Genomic DNA, 14,520 nt, shown 5'->3' on the forward strand with positions numbered 1-14,520 from the left:
TAAAAACTTACGAGCAAGCTACTACTGAAATATCTTTATGCTCTTTCATGCTATCTTATTCTTTTCAAATGAGCAAAGCGATCGAGAAGAGGGTGTGCACGAGCTGCGGAGCTATAGGAGTTGAGATAGATGCAGTCTCTGGATTTTCGACTTTCTCAGTTTTCATATATCTGATTTTACCGTCTAAAAAGCTTTGGTTTGAAAACTATTAAAAATTTATTAACTGTTTATGATTAAGATTGAATCGTTATAGCACGACAAGTGAAATCTTACGTAGAGCTTCGATACGATCGAGTTTTAACCATCTATGGTACCAACTAGTTGTTCTTTGTCAGTTTGTCATATTATATCATAATCACGTGACTCATGTTTATGATTATGTATGTGCTACGACACATTATGAGGTACTATGATGGGACTCTAAAGGATTGTCAACTAATTCTCGTAACAAGTTCTCATTTATGGCAAACCCACATTGTTAACGTACTGTCATGATGAAATATCCCGTCGAAAAGGAAATAGAAGAGATCCAGATGCAATGAATCAAGAGGAGATGCACAAGAGGCCCTCGTATACTATAAGAGGCTCCATGATGCTTAGATCAATCGAAAACACGTCGAAAGACCTAAAGTCAGACTCGTGACTGTTAGTAATCACAACTCTCCACAATGGTATGATATTGTCGACTTTAAGCATAAGCTCTCATGGTTTTGCTTTGGGATTCCCCAAAAAGTCTCGTACCAATGGATATTTATTCCTTTACTTATAAATCCATGATCATTTCCTAAATTAGCCAATGTGGGACTCACTTCCAACAATCCTCAACAGTGACTAGTTGCAAATTTTTTTACGTTATCATTGTCGTTGTTGTCGTCTATTGCTTTCTAGCCTATAATATTACTTTCTCAAAATTGATTTCCAAACATTTCCTAACACTTGCTCTGACTCCCGTTTCTAAAACTATTTTCTAAGATTAGGGTCAGAGGCTAGAACATTCGTCTATGCCAACGACGACCCAAGTTTAACTAGTTGATTGACTAACCCAGTAAGGTGCAATCATGACACCGAACACATACTAAAATCTGTCACTCGAGATAATCAAGCTTATTTGTCAAACGATGACCTAGACGTTTACTCGATAAAACCAAAAGGGTTTTCAAGGGGGAAAAAGGGAAAGAAGATGCAAGAAGATTATAAATAGGGATGGAAGCATCTATTTGACCCACTTGCCCCTAATATTTATTTGACTAATTGTCCTTTTCTTTCTAAATTAAAAAATTAAAAAATAAAATAAAAAATAAAAAATACTATTCACCATGTGAACCACTCATCTATTTCATATTCAATAATTCCTAATACTAAAATATCTTTTTTTTGATTCTCAATACACATGCCCTTTAAATCTTATTCCTTTTTCTTTTTTATTTATTATTTTATTTACCTACCTCGGTCTAATTTTAACCGTATATATATATATATTTCGTAACGGTCTAAGCCTACCATTAACCGATATTGTTCTAAGAAGAGGTTTTCTACTCTTAGCCCATCGCACCACCGCTAGCAGATATTATCCTAGAGAGAGGTTTTCACACCTTTAGTCCACCGTCCCATCGCTAGTAGATATTGTCCTAGGGAGAGGTTTTTACACCATTAGCTCACCACTAGCAGATATTGTCTTAGAGAGAGGTTTCCACATCCTTAGCACACCGCTAGCAGATATTGTCCTAAGAAGAGGTTTCCACACCCTTGACCAACTGTTAGCGGATATTGTCTTAGGGAGAGGTTTTCATACCTTTAGCTCACTACTAGCAGATATTGTCTTAGAAAGAAGTTTTCAAACCTTTGGCCCGCTCCTAGCAAATATTGTCCTAGGGAGAGGTTTCTACATTCTTGGCACACCACTAGCAGGTATTGTCCTAATAAGAGATTTTCACACCCTTGGCCCACCGCTAGCACATATTGTCCTAGGGAGAGGTTTTCACCCCCTTGACCCTACGTTAGCGAATATTGTTTTAGGGAGAGGTTTCCACATACTTGGCTCACCACTACCAAATATTGTCTTGGAGAGAAGTTTCCAAACCTTTGACCCACCTCTAGTAGATATTGTCTTAGAGAGATGTTTACACATCCTTGGCCCACCGCTAGCCGATATTGTCCTAGTAAGAGGTTTTCACACCCTTTCCCCACCGATAGCAGATATTGTCCTAGTAAAAGGTTTCCACACCCTTGACCCACAACTAGTAGATATTGTTTTAGAGAGAGGTTTCCACATCTTTGACATGTCGCTAGCAGATATTGTCCTAGGGAGAGGTTTCCACACCCCTGACCCACTGCTAGTAGATATTGTACTAGGGAGAGGTTTCCACACCCCTGACCCACTGTTAGCAGATATTGTCCTAGGGAGAGGTTTCCACACCCCTGACCCATTGTTAGCAGATATTGTCTTAGAGAGAGGTTTCCACACCCGTGACCCACTGTTAGCCGATATTGTCCTAGGGAGAGGTTTCCACACCCCTGACCCACTGTTAGCAGATATTGTCCTAGAGAGAGGTTTCTCCACCCTTGACCCACCGTTATTAGATATTGTCTTAGAGAGAGGTTTCCAAACCTTTAGCCCACCGCTAGTCGATATTGTCCTAAGGAGAGGTTTCCACATCCTTGGCACACCCCTAGTAGACATTGTCCTAGGGAGAAGTTTCCACACCCTTGATCCTCCACTAGCAGATATTGTCCTAGAGAGAAGTTTCTCAGACTTTTCCTCAAAGTTTTTAAAATAAGTTTGCTAGGGAGAGGTTTTAACACCCTTATACAAAATGTTTCGTTTTCCCTCCAACCAATGTGGGATCTCACATATATTTACGGTTAAAATATCATTATAGTCCTCATACTTTCAAATTTATTCATATAATATCTTTTCTCGAATAAAAATCTAAATTATTGGGTAATTTTTTTCAATTAAATAAGAAATTATATTTAAAAAAATATATGGTATATGGTATACCTTGGCCTCTTTAAATATTACAACTATAGATTAAAATAATTCAACCTATACCTAACTGATATTTAAAATTAAATTAAATGAAGAGTGACATTTAAACTATATGAAATCCTTATTGGAAAGAGTCCAAAGGAACAAAGTAAAATGCATAGATTAATTATAAAGAAAATTCCTTTTACTTTATGACCCATGTGCTTCAATTCGATTATATAACCATAGGTTAAATTTATTTAGTACATTTAATGTGGGCGTACGAATTAATCCTCGAACTTTAAGAAAAGAATGGTCTATCAATTACCCCTAAATTCTATTCATTTTGTCCTCGATTTTGGTTTGTAAACTTTCATAATGTCTATTTCAGTCCTTATACATTTTAAAATAACGGTTCGTTTTTATTCATTTAATTTTTTCTTGTTCTGTGTCGTGTACTGAGATTGTTTAGGAGACATAGTCTGACCAATTTGAACATAGCTCAGTAAATAAGATATTATCATCATTTTCTTTCGGTTGAAGTTTCGAGTTATTACTCCTATATTTGTAAATGCTATAGTTATGAAATTTGAAACCTATGGAGAGTTAACGTAATGACCCATGTTTAGGATTCAACATCTGATTACTTTGGCATTTTTTTCGTGACATGGTTTAGTGAAAACTATCTCTATAAACTAACACGAGTTCTTTCAGTGTGCGTCATTCTACTCTGTGAGATCTCATATTGGTTGGAGAGGGGAACAAAACATTTCCTATATAAATGTGTGAAAATCTCTTCTTAGCAAATGCGTTTTAAAATCATGAAGCTGACGACGATACGTAACGAACGAAAGTGGACAATATCTTATATGAATTCAACTGCTGACCCTTTGCATGTACCGGAAGGACCAATTACAAGAAACAAGGTTAAGAAGATTCAAGAGGCCTATACATTGCATCTTCGAAAGCTAGCTAGTGTACAAGTTGAAACAATTGGCTCAAAAATCTAGCATTGTTGGTGCTTATCAATATCTGTTAGCAATTTTTTTCGTGACATGATCGAGTGAAAATTATCTTTATAAACTAACATGAGTTCTTTCAGCGTGCTTTATTCTCGATCTATGAGATCTTATATTGGTTGGAAAGGGAAACAAAACATTTCTTATAACTGTGTGGAAATCTCTTCCTAGCAGACGCGTTTTAAAACCGTGAGGCTGATGATGATACGTAATGAGCGAAAGTGGACAATATCTGCTAGTAATGGGTTGTTTATTCTTGCTCTGTGAGATCTCATATTAGTTGGAGAAGGGAACAGAACATTTCCTATAAATGTGTAGAAATCTCTTTCTAGCAAACGTGTTTTAAAACCGTGAGGCTGATAACGATACGTAATGAGCGAAAGTGGACAATATCTGCTAGCAATTTTTTCATGACATGGTCGAGTGAAAACTATCTCTATAAACTAACACGAGTTTTCTTTCAGCGTGCTTTATTCTCGCTCTATGAGACCTCATATATTGGTTGGAGCGGGGAACAAAACATTTTCTATAAATGTGTGGAAATCTCTTCCTAGCAGACACGTTTTAAAATTGTGAGGCTAACGACAATACGTAATGAGAAAAAACGGACAATATCTACTAGCAATGCGCTTAAGCTATTATAGGCTCACATGTGGGTCGTTAAATAATTTTATCTCTAATAAATTTTTATTTTATATTACTTTTGATATTTTCCATAAATATATTGTACTATCAACCTCTCTTATTTTCTAAATAGTAATAATATTTTATTTATTTATTTAAATTTATAAAATATTTTTATTTCATAAATGCATTTAAGGTTGTTTTATATTACCAAACCCCTTTATTAAAACAACAAATAAAAAAAAAATAATAATAATAATAACATATTGGGGTTTTTTATTTTAAAAAATCTCTAATTAAATCAATGATTATAAAATTTCAATTAATTAAATTGGCATAGTTAATAATGAAAATACATAATTAATTAAAAAGTAACTCATAATTAATTATATGTTTATCATTGTCATTTCCATGTCTAATAAAAGTGACTTTAAGCAATATTTATTAAAAAAAAATAAAAAGGTAAAATAAGGTTTGTCTTATTCTTATAAACAAAAAGGGGAGGGCAACAAAAGCAAATCAACCACTTACATGATTGGTTATCCCAATTTTTCGACCATGTTTAAATGATCGGAGAACCGACCCATCTGTATAGCTCAATCCAAATCGTAAAAATTAAGTTCGGTTCTGATTTGAGTTAGGTTGACTTTTTTTTGGACAAATCAACCTGACTAATATAAAAATAAGTTAAATTAATTTAACTGTATTTTTTAAATTATTATAAAAATTAAAAATATTTATTAATTATTAATGTAACAGGGATAATTATTTTTTTAAATAATTAAAAAAATAAATTGACAACCTAACTTAACTCAACAAAAAAAAAAAAAATAATAATAATAAAGGGTCGGGTTGTAAATTTTATTCGAATGGCTCGAGTCACCAACCTAACCAACTCGAAATTTCAAGTTGGTTTAGAAGATTTCATTAACTCAACTCAACGGGTAGAGTGAAAAAACAAAATTTTAAATTTTAAGACTTTGAAAATAATTTAAAAATAATTATATATATTTCTCGTATTTTTTATTTTATTTAATAATTTTATTGAAAATAAAATGGAAGAATTTTGAATTAAGTAGATACAAAATTTAATTTAAAAAATATTTAATATATTAATTACTCGTTTAGTAATTAAAAATTTAATAATTTATGAAAAAGATTTAAATTGTATATATAAATTTTTAATGAAAAATATATTATTTATCCAAATACACATTTTTATAATACTCAAGTACAAATTTAAAACATTTTATTTCTATTTTAAGTTTTTTTTTAAAAAAATTATAAATCAAGTACAAATTTCAATGAAAATCTAGACTTGGGTAAAAAAAAAAAAAAAAATGGTTTTTTCGAAAAATTAATGTACAATATTGACCATAAAACCAAAACTCGTGAATTTAAAAATAATTATAACATTTTTTATAATAATGTGGAAATCTCTCCTTAATAGACGCGTTTTAAACCATGAGACTAACGGTAATAAGTAATGGGATAAAACGGATAATATCTGTTAACGGTAGGCTTAATAATGGACAAAAACGGACAATATCCGTTAGCGGTATAATCAATTTGTAGCTACTTATACCAACACGGTACTTTTTTTTTTCTCAGTAGCTCAATAAAAAAAACACTAAAATTACCCGTTGTAAAATAATAAATAAATAAATAAATAAAGGTTTTATTTATTTTTTAATTAAAAAAAAATCAAAATACATACAAATTCTGACTTTTCAATCACGCACGCACTATTGCCTTTTCTATGCTTCCAAATCACTTTTTTCTATTTTTAGAGATCATATAATTTTTTTTTCATTATTTATTTATTTTCATAATTTTACAAATTTTCCAAACTATTATTTTAGATTTTTTTTAAAATTTTTAAATTAAAATTAGGGATAGTTAAATGACGGTAAAATTTGATCAACTCAAACTATCCAACCCAAGTTACATGACCCAAAAATTCAGTCTTCACGTTGGTCTAGCAAATCCGACCAACAGAAAAATAGGGTTACAATCCAACTCAACATTACAATAAAAATTAAAAATATTTGACATTTATAATTGATGTTAGTGATGAATTGTGACGTGTGAATATTCAATATTGGAATTTCATGAGATTTTAGTTATTAATGTAACATGCACCGTGGATAAATAGATTTTTTTAAAAAAATAAATAATAAAAAAATTAAAACGACATGACAACCCCAACCCGAGAATAGAGGATTTAATTGGGTCGTGAACTGTATTCGAATTGGTCGGGTCACCCACCCGACCAATCCAATAATTTAAATGTCATTTAAATATTTGTTAACAAATTAATAGAATATTAAGAATCAATAATGAAGAGAGAAAATAGTAAAAAAAAATGATACAAAAGGGGTTTAAATAAGAATTAAATCTGTTGTGTAATATAAAATGTTTAATTATGTAATAATGAGCTAATAAAAAAAGATCTTTATTCAGATATAAATATAAATATAAAATATAATTTATTTTTTAAACAATACCAAAACAAAAGTGTCGACCGACAAAAACAAAATTAAAAAAATAAAATAATAATATAAAAATTAAAAAGAGAAGGGTATTTTAGTAATTTTAGTTGAAGTGGCAAAGCCGTAGGGACATCCTATCTATTACATTAATTCCAGCCAGTTTGTAAGATTCAAAATATCGCGAGATATCGCACGACCGTCGGTAGACTCGCGGCACGTGCTCCACGTGACGCTTGCCCTACTCTGTGTTCAATCATCTCCCGTCTCTCTAATTTTCTAATAATTTTACCCCAAATCCGTGTTGTTTTCCGCCGGCACAGCCAAAACCCACGGCGGCACCGCCTCTACTTCTCCTCCGGCGACGGTAATTCTGGGCCCCACCCAAAAAGGGATTACTGATTACTAATTATTGAATAGATCAACAGTGATTTAGTAGAGTTGTGAAGTTAAATTTGATTGATGGGTTTGTGTTTCTTGTGATTTACGCGTTGAATTTATGTGTTTTTAAGAACCCTAATTAGATTCTCTCTGTAAATCTTTAATCTCTCTCTCTCCCTGGGGTTTCTCTCTGTAAAATTTGTGTTGGTAGCAGATCGAGAATCCACCATGTAATACAGAGACTCCAGCTGGGACGAAACTGGGTCTCACAAGAAAAGAATCATTCATTGCACACACATAAACAATTTCTTTACCTTTTTTTTTCCCTATAATTTATGGGTTTCTTATATTTCTTTAATTGAGTTTTCTTATTCCACTGATTTCTTTTATATCTTAACCCACCTCTCTGTCTCTCTCTTTCTTCTCATATAGACCTGTTTTTTATTCGTTGAAGAAGTGTAGTCTAGTTTTTGTTCTGTTTTTTGGGATGGAAATGGAAATGGGTGCCTGAGAAAGTGGGCTGAGAGACCAAAATCAGGCACCTGCACCAAGGTGAGAGTTTGAGACAAGCAAGCAAGGAAGGAAGGAAGGGGATTTTGAGTAATGAGAGAGCTTGAAGGGCTGTTTTTCTGAGCTTGGTTTCTCTTAGATTCTGAGTTTTTTTCTTTGTTCTTGATTGTTTTCTTTTGATTCCCACTCTAATGGATACCAAAGGCCGACTCATTGCTGGTTCTCACAACAGAAATGAGTTTGTTCTTATCAATGCTGATGAGGTTGCAAGAGTAAGTCATGTTCTTATGAGATTTTGTTTGATTTGCCTGAGAAATCCTGTTTCTTACCTCAATTCCAGCTCCTGATTCATACCCATTTCTTCAAATTTGGCTTCCTTTTGCATGATTTCACCTTGAAACTGGATCGCTAGCTGATTTTTCTCTCCATATTTGCAATTTCTTGCCCCTCATCTTCTTCATGATCCCATATGGATCTTGAAGTTTTAATTGGAGATTGTGGGCTATGAACATTTTTCTCTGTTACCCTTTATCATCTGGTTACTTGGTCTCTAGTTTCTAGGGAAATCCTGCTTCATAGACCAGATCTTGGCTTTACTTTTTTTTTAACAGTCCATTCGATTAATGAAGTTGATTCTGAAAACGAATGAATGAGTAACCAGACGAGTATGTTCCTTTTTCTAAGCCTCTTTAATTGTTTTTGAGTTGCAGGTGACTTATGTGAAGGAGTTGAGTGGGCAAATTTGCCAGATCTGTGGAGATGAGCTAGAAATCACCGTAGATGGAGAGCCATTTGTTGCCTGTAATGAATGTGCGTTTCCAGTTTGTAGACCTTGCTATGAGTATGAAAGAAGAGAGGGCAATCAAGCTTGTCCTCAGTGCAAAACCAGATACAAGCGTCTCAAAGGTTAATGAATGAAAGTTGAAGTCAATTGATGATAATTCATTGTTTGACTTACAAATAATGTATTGATTCAATTGCAGGTAGTCCTCGTGTTGAAGGTGATGAAGAAGAAGACGATATCGATGATCTTGAGAATGAATTTGACATTGCAAACAAGGATCCTAATGGTGCATCTGATGCAATGCTCTATCCTCACCTTGCTGTTGGGCGTGGTTCTCATACTAATGGTTCTGGAAATATGGCTTCCGACCTCAACTCCTCGTCCGTCCCCACCGATATCCCTCTCCTCACCTATGGCCAAGAGGTGAATCTCTTCTTCTTACAGTTCTACCATCAACTATTTTTGGTCTCTCTAAATTTGCTTTGTGCTATTCGATCTGAAGGATGCTGGAATTTCCTCCGATAAGCATGCTCTAATCATTCCTCCATTTATTAGCCGTGGGAAAAAAGTCCATCCAGCACCATTCACTGATTCCATGTCTGGTAAGCTTGTCGAATTCTTGTGCATATTGAATTTTTGCAAGTCTGTTGGGAATTAATGTTTTTTTAGTCTTTGAATCCTCATCCGGCATGTATTAATGTTTCATGTAGGTTATGTTTAACTTTGTTGTGACTGATGTTGTAAGTGTTGATGTTGCAGCTAATCCAAGGCCGATGGATCCGAAAAAGGATTTAGCTGTGTACGGATATGGAACGGTTGCGTGGAAAGAAAGAATGGAGGAATGGCGGAAGAAACAAAATGAAAGGCTTCAAGTAATTAAGCACGAGGGTGGAGGTGGAAAAGGTGACGATGAGCTCGATGATACAGATTTGCCTATGTATGCCCCTTCTTTATACTCTTTATATTTTAAGGTGCTTATGTCTATGTGCTGAAGTATAATTCTACTGGTGGTGTGTTTTCATAGTTGTTTGCACTTGTTCCATTTTAATATCTATGACTTGGATTTCTCTCCTTTTTATATGGAATTGTCCACTCTTTGTGAGATCACACATCGGTTGGAGAGGGGAACGAAACATTTCTTATAAGCGTGTGGAAGCCTCTCCCTAGTAGATGCGTTTTAAAACCGTGTGGCTGACGACAATACGTAACGGGTCAAATCAAACAATATCTGCTTGAGTTGTTACAAATGGTATTAGAGCCAGACACCAAGCAGTATGTCAGTGAGGACGTTGGGCCCCCAAGGGGGGTGGATTGTGAGATCTCACATTCGTTGGAGGGGAACGAAGCATTCCTTATAAGGGTGTGGAAACCTCTCCCTAGCAGATGCGTTTTAAAATCGTGAGGCTGACAACGATACGTAATGAACTAAAGCGGACAATATCTGCTAGCAGTGAGCTTGGGCTGTTACACTAGTGGAGATATTTACTAGATGCTTGAGTTTTCCTTGAGGAGAATAGTCTAATTTATCTTCTTTAACCACGTAAATATTTTTTGTCGTTGCTAAAGTGCTAATATGCAGGTTCGGAATTACGATCTATAGTTACTACTTATGGCTTAGTGTCATGGATATAGCTTGGTTTAGTTCACTGCCATTTTTTTTAGCTTATGTTTTTGTTAATATTTCTTTTTGTAGGATGGATGAAGGGAGGCAACCGCTTTCCAGAAAACTGCCGATCTCCTCGAGCAAGATAAACCCATACAGAATGATAATCGTACTTCGTATTGTCATCCTTTGCCTCTTTTTCCACTATCGTCTCCTTCATCCTGTCAACGAAGCATATGGGCTGTGGTTAACATCAGTAATCTGTGAGATATGGTTTGCTGCATCATGGATATTGGATCAGTTCCCAAAATGGTGCCCGATTGTTCGAGAAACTTACCTTGATCGGTTATCGTTAAGGTACAACCTGTCTCATGCTGCTCTATCCTCGATTTCCCCTTCCCGTCTTTCCCGTACTCAGTTTTCTTTTGCTATATGTTGGTTCAGATATGAAAAAGATGGCAAGCCATCTGAGTTGGCTTCTATAGACATTTATGTCAGTACTGTGGATCCATTGAAGGAGCCTCCTCTCATCACGGCAAACACCGTCCTGTCTATTCTTGCCGTCGATTATCCAGTAGACAAGGTTTCATGCTACGTTTCGGACGATGGTGCTGCCATGCTTACTTTTGAAGCCCTTTCCGAAACTTCTGAGTTTGCAAGAAAGTGGGTTCCTTTCTGCAAGAAGTTCAATATCGAACCTCGGGCCCCAGAATGGTATTTTGCCCTGAAGGTCGATTATTTGAAAGATAAAGTTGATCCAACCTTCATCCGGGAAAGACGTGCAATGAAGGTTTGAAAACTGTACCTGTTTTGCTTTTCGTAAAAGTCATGTTATGTTTGTCCGAATGAGTGGATGATGAACTTTTACTCTGTTGAAATAATTTCTGTACCTGAAAGTTGACATGTCCTTATGCAGAGGGACTATGAAGAATTTAAAGTTCGAATCAATGGGCTCGTTGCCATGGCTCAAAAAGTTCCTGAAGACGGGTGGACAATGCAGGACGGAACTCCATGGCCCGGGAACAACGTCAGGGATCATCCTGGAATGATTCAGGTGAGAGGATGTTTCTTGATGCACTCGGCCACACTCGGCTACTATGTGTTATTTGGTTTATTATTTTGTAAGCCTTTTCTTTAATTATCGTACGCAGGTATTCCTCGGTTCAAACGGGGTTCGTGATTTGGAGGGAAATGAATTACCTCGTTTAGTGTATGTATCTCGTGAGAAGAGGCCGGGATTCGATCACCACAAGAAAGCTGGTGCCATGAATGCTCTGGTATATAGCTCTCTCTATCTCTCTCGTATACACACACAACCGTTGACTAATACGTACCATTCGATTCTTCAAGGTGCGTGTATCGGCAATCATTTCAAACGCTCCATACATTTTGAACGTTGATTGTGATCACTACATCAACAACAGCAAGGCGCTTAGAGAAGCAATGTGCTTCATGATGGACCCGATTTCGGGAAAAAGAATATGCTATGTACAGTTTCCACAAAGATTTGACGGGATTGATAGGCACGATCGATACTCAAATCGCAATGTTGTGTTTTTTGATGTAAGTAAACATTCCATATTCTTTTATCCGTCATCATAACAACCAAACCGACGCTAAGTTCTCTTACTTTATGAACACTATTTCAGATCAACATGAAAGGATTGGACGGTATTCAAGGACCGATTTATGTCGGAACGGGATGTGTCTTCAGGAGGCAGGCTCTTTATGGGTATGATGCCCCTGCTAAGAAGAAAGCACCAAGAAGGACTTGCAATTGTCTTCCAAAATGGTGCTGCTGCTGCTGTGGAACTAGAACGAAGACGAAAACAAAGACCAGTGATAAAAAGAAGTTAAAAACCAAAGATACGTCGAAACAGATTCACGCGCTCGAAAATATCGAGGAAGGAATCGAAGGTATGAACATGTTTCGAAAATACCCATGAACGTAATACGGTGAAATGTTCGCTCACTTTCTTAGATTGTGGTTCAATGCAGGAATAGATAATGAGAAATCGTCTCTGATGCCCCAAGTTAAGTTTGAGAAGAAGTTCGGGCAATCGCCAGCCTTCATTGCTTCGACACTTATGGAAGACGGTGGCGTGCCCGGAGGAGGGACTTCTGCTTCGTTGTTGAAAGAAGCCATCCATGTAATCAGTTGTGGTTATGAAGATAAATCCGAGTGGGGTAAAGAGGTATGAAGGATGCTCTCCTGAAGTTCGAAAAGTCGATTCTTTTAATATTATGCCTTTAATATTTTAACTTCCGGTATCGTTGCAGGTCGGGTGGATATATGGGTCCGTTACAGAGGATATTTTAACAGGTTTCAAGATGCATTGCCATGGATGGAGATCAGTTTACTGCATTCCTAAAAGGCCAGCATTCAAGGGTTCGGCTCCTATTAACTTGTCCGATCGTCTACACCAAGTTCTTCGATGGGCTCTCGGGTCTGTTGAAATTCTGTTGAGTAGGCACTGTCCAATATGGTACGGCTATGGATGTGGTTTGAAGTGGCTCGAGCGTTTCTCGTACATAAACTCTGTTGTTTATCCATTGACGTCAGTTCCACTGATTGCATATTGTACGCTACCAGCTGTCTGCCTGCTTACAGGGCAGTTCATTGTCCCGGAGGTAACAACATTACCGACTTCTGAATGCGTACGGTTTTTCTTTCGTCGGGTTTGTTAAACTGAGTGAGACATGTTTTTTGTTTGATGTGCAGCTAAGCAATTATGCCAGTATCATCTTCATGGCCCTTTTCATCTCTATAGCAGCAACCGGTATCCTTGAAATGCAGTGGGGAGGTGTCGGGATCCACGATTGGTGGAGAAACGAGCAATTCTGGGTTATCGGTGGTGCATCGTCCCATCTTTTTGCGCTTTTCCAGGGTCTGCTAAAGGTTTTGGCTGGTGTCAACACAAATTTCACGGTCACATCGAAAGGAGGAGACGATGGCGAGTTTGCCGAGCTTTACCTCTTCAAGTGGACGTCGTTATTAGTCCCTCCATTGACGTTACTGATCATAAACATTATCGGAGTTGTCGTCGGAATTTCAGACGCCATCAACAACGGTTACGACTCATGGGGGCCACTCATCGGTAAGCTATTCTTTGCATTCTGGGTGATTGTCCATCTGTATCCATTCCTCAAGGGTTTGATGGGGAAGCAAGACAAGGTACCAACCATTATCATTGTATGGTCAATTCTTCTATCGTCGATTCTATCGCTTTTATGGGTCCGAATCAACCCGTTCCTCGACAAGGGTGGCATTGTCTTGGAAGTTTGCGGGTTAAACTGTGACTAAGATTGCTTAAATACACACGACATGAAGGATTATGGGTAGGAGTCCGTTTTCGAATTCGTACGGTTGAATGTGTCGATTAGCTAGCCTCGAAAACATGCATGGAATAGATATGGTAACGATACTCTGCCCGAGATCGTGAAGCACGAATCAAAGAAAGAGATTGTAGATACGGAGGACTTTGCATCATTCATTCTTTTCTTCTTCTATACATGGGACTGTAATTTATGCGTTGTGTTTGTGAAATTCAAGAACACATAAACAAACATAAAAAAAAAAGGGTGGTGGGTGTTAGTTTGATTCATCTTAGGTGGTTTTGTCAAGATTATTGTTGTTTGTACCCTTTGATGTTTGTAAATTTTAAGGTTCAAGTTCTCCTTCTTGTTGTAATCACAATAATTATAGTTTTGTTCTTAATGCAATAATTGAGGGATTCTTTGCTTCCCTTTCTTCACCTCTCTTGTTGGTTTGAACAATGAACATTTCTTTTGATTGTTTTTGCTTTAAATTTGAATTTGATATCATGATTTTATGGGTTGTATGTCTATGAAATTTGAAGGAAGTTTGGGATGATTCCCTTGGAGCAATAACATCGACTCACGTATTTAAACACATGGACTATGGCCTTGGCACGGGCTCCGACAATTCCCTATGTCATGGTCATGTGACTCGTTTCTTGCTTTTAAGAGGGAAAAGACTATTGACATAGACCTATAGGAGTTTGTTATTTTCACGTTACTCATTTCTTGCTTCTAAGAGTGAAAACTATACTCATAGACCAACAAGAATGCGTCATGGTCACGTTACTCATTTCTTGCTTATAAGAGTGAAGACACGTTAC

At 36.3% G+C, this 14,520-nt stretch overlaps 1 protein-coding gene across 1 annotated transcript; it reads left to right on the forward strand.

Annotated features, from left to right (window-relative positions):
- Positions 1-7,681: 7,681 nt before the first annotated feature.
- Positions 7,682-14,019, forward strand: LOC111472638 (cellulose synthase A catalytic subunit 2 [UDP-forming]-like). The gene is made up of 14 exons (XM_023118249.1): positions 7,682-8,263; positions 8,702-8,897; positions 8,975-9,198; positions 9,278-9,377; positions 9,535-9,712; positions 10,469-10,735; positions 10,823-11,168; positions 11,295-11,432; positions 11,530-11,655; positions 11,729-11,941; positions 12,028-12,295; positions 12,377-12,573; positions 12,659-13,009; positions 13,101-14,019. The coding sequence occupies exons 1-14, from the start codon at positions 8,183-8,185 to the stop codon at positions 13,680-13,682; spliced, it is 3,267 nt and encodes a 1,088-aa protein (XP_022974017.1). The 5' UTR covers positions 7,682-8,182; the 3' UTR covers positions 13,683-14,019.
- Positions 14,020-14,520: the final 501 nt, after the last annotated feature.

The sequence above is a fragment of the Cucurbita maxima genome, unplaced genomic scaffold (assembly GCF_002738345.1).
Source record: "Cucurbita maxima cultivar Rimu unplaced genomic scaffold, Cmax_1.0 Cma_Scf00081, whole genome shotgun sequence".
NCBI lineage: Eukaryota > Viridiplantae > Streptophyta > Magnoliopsida > Cucurbitales > Cucurbitaceae > Cucurbita > Cucurbita maxima.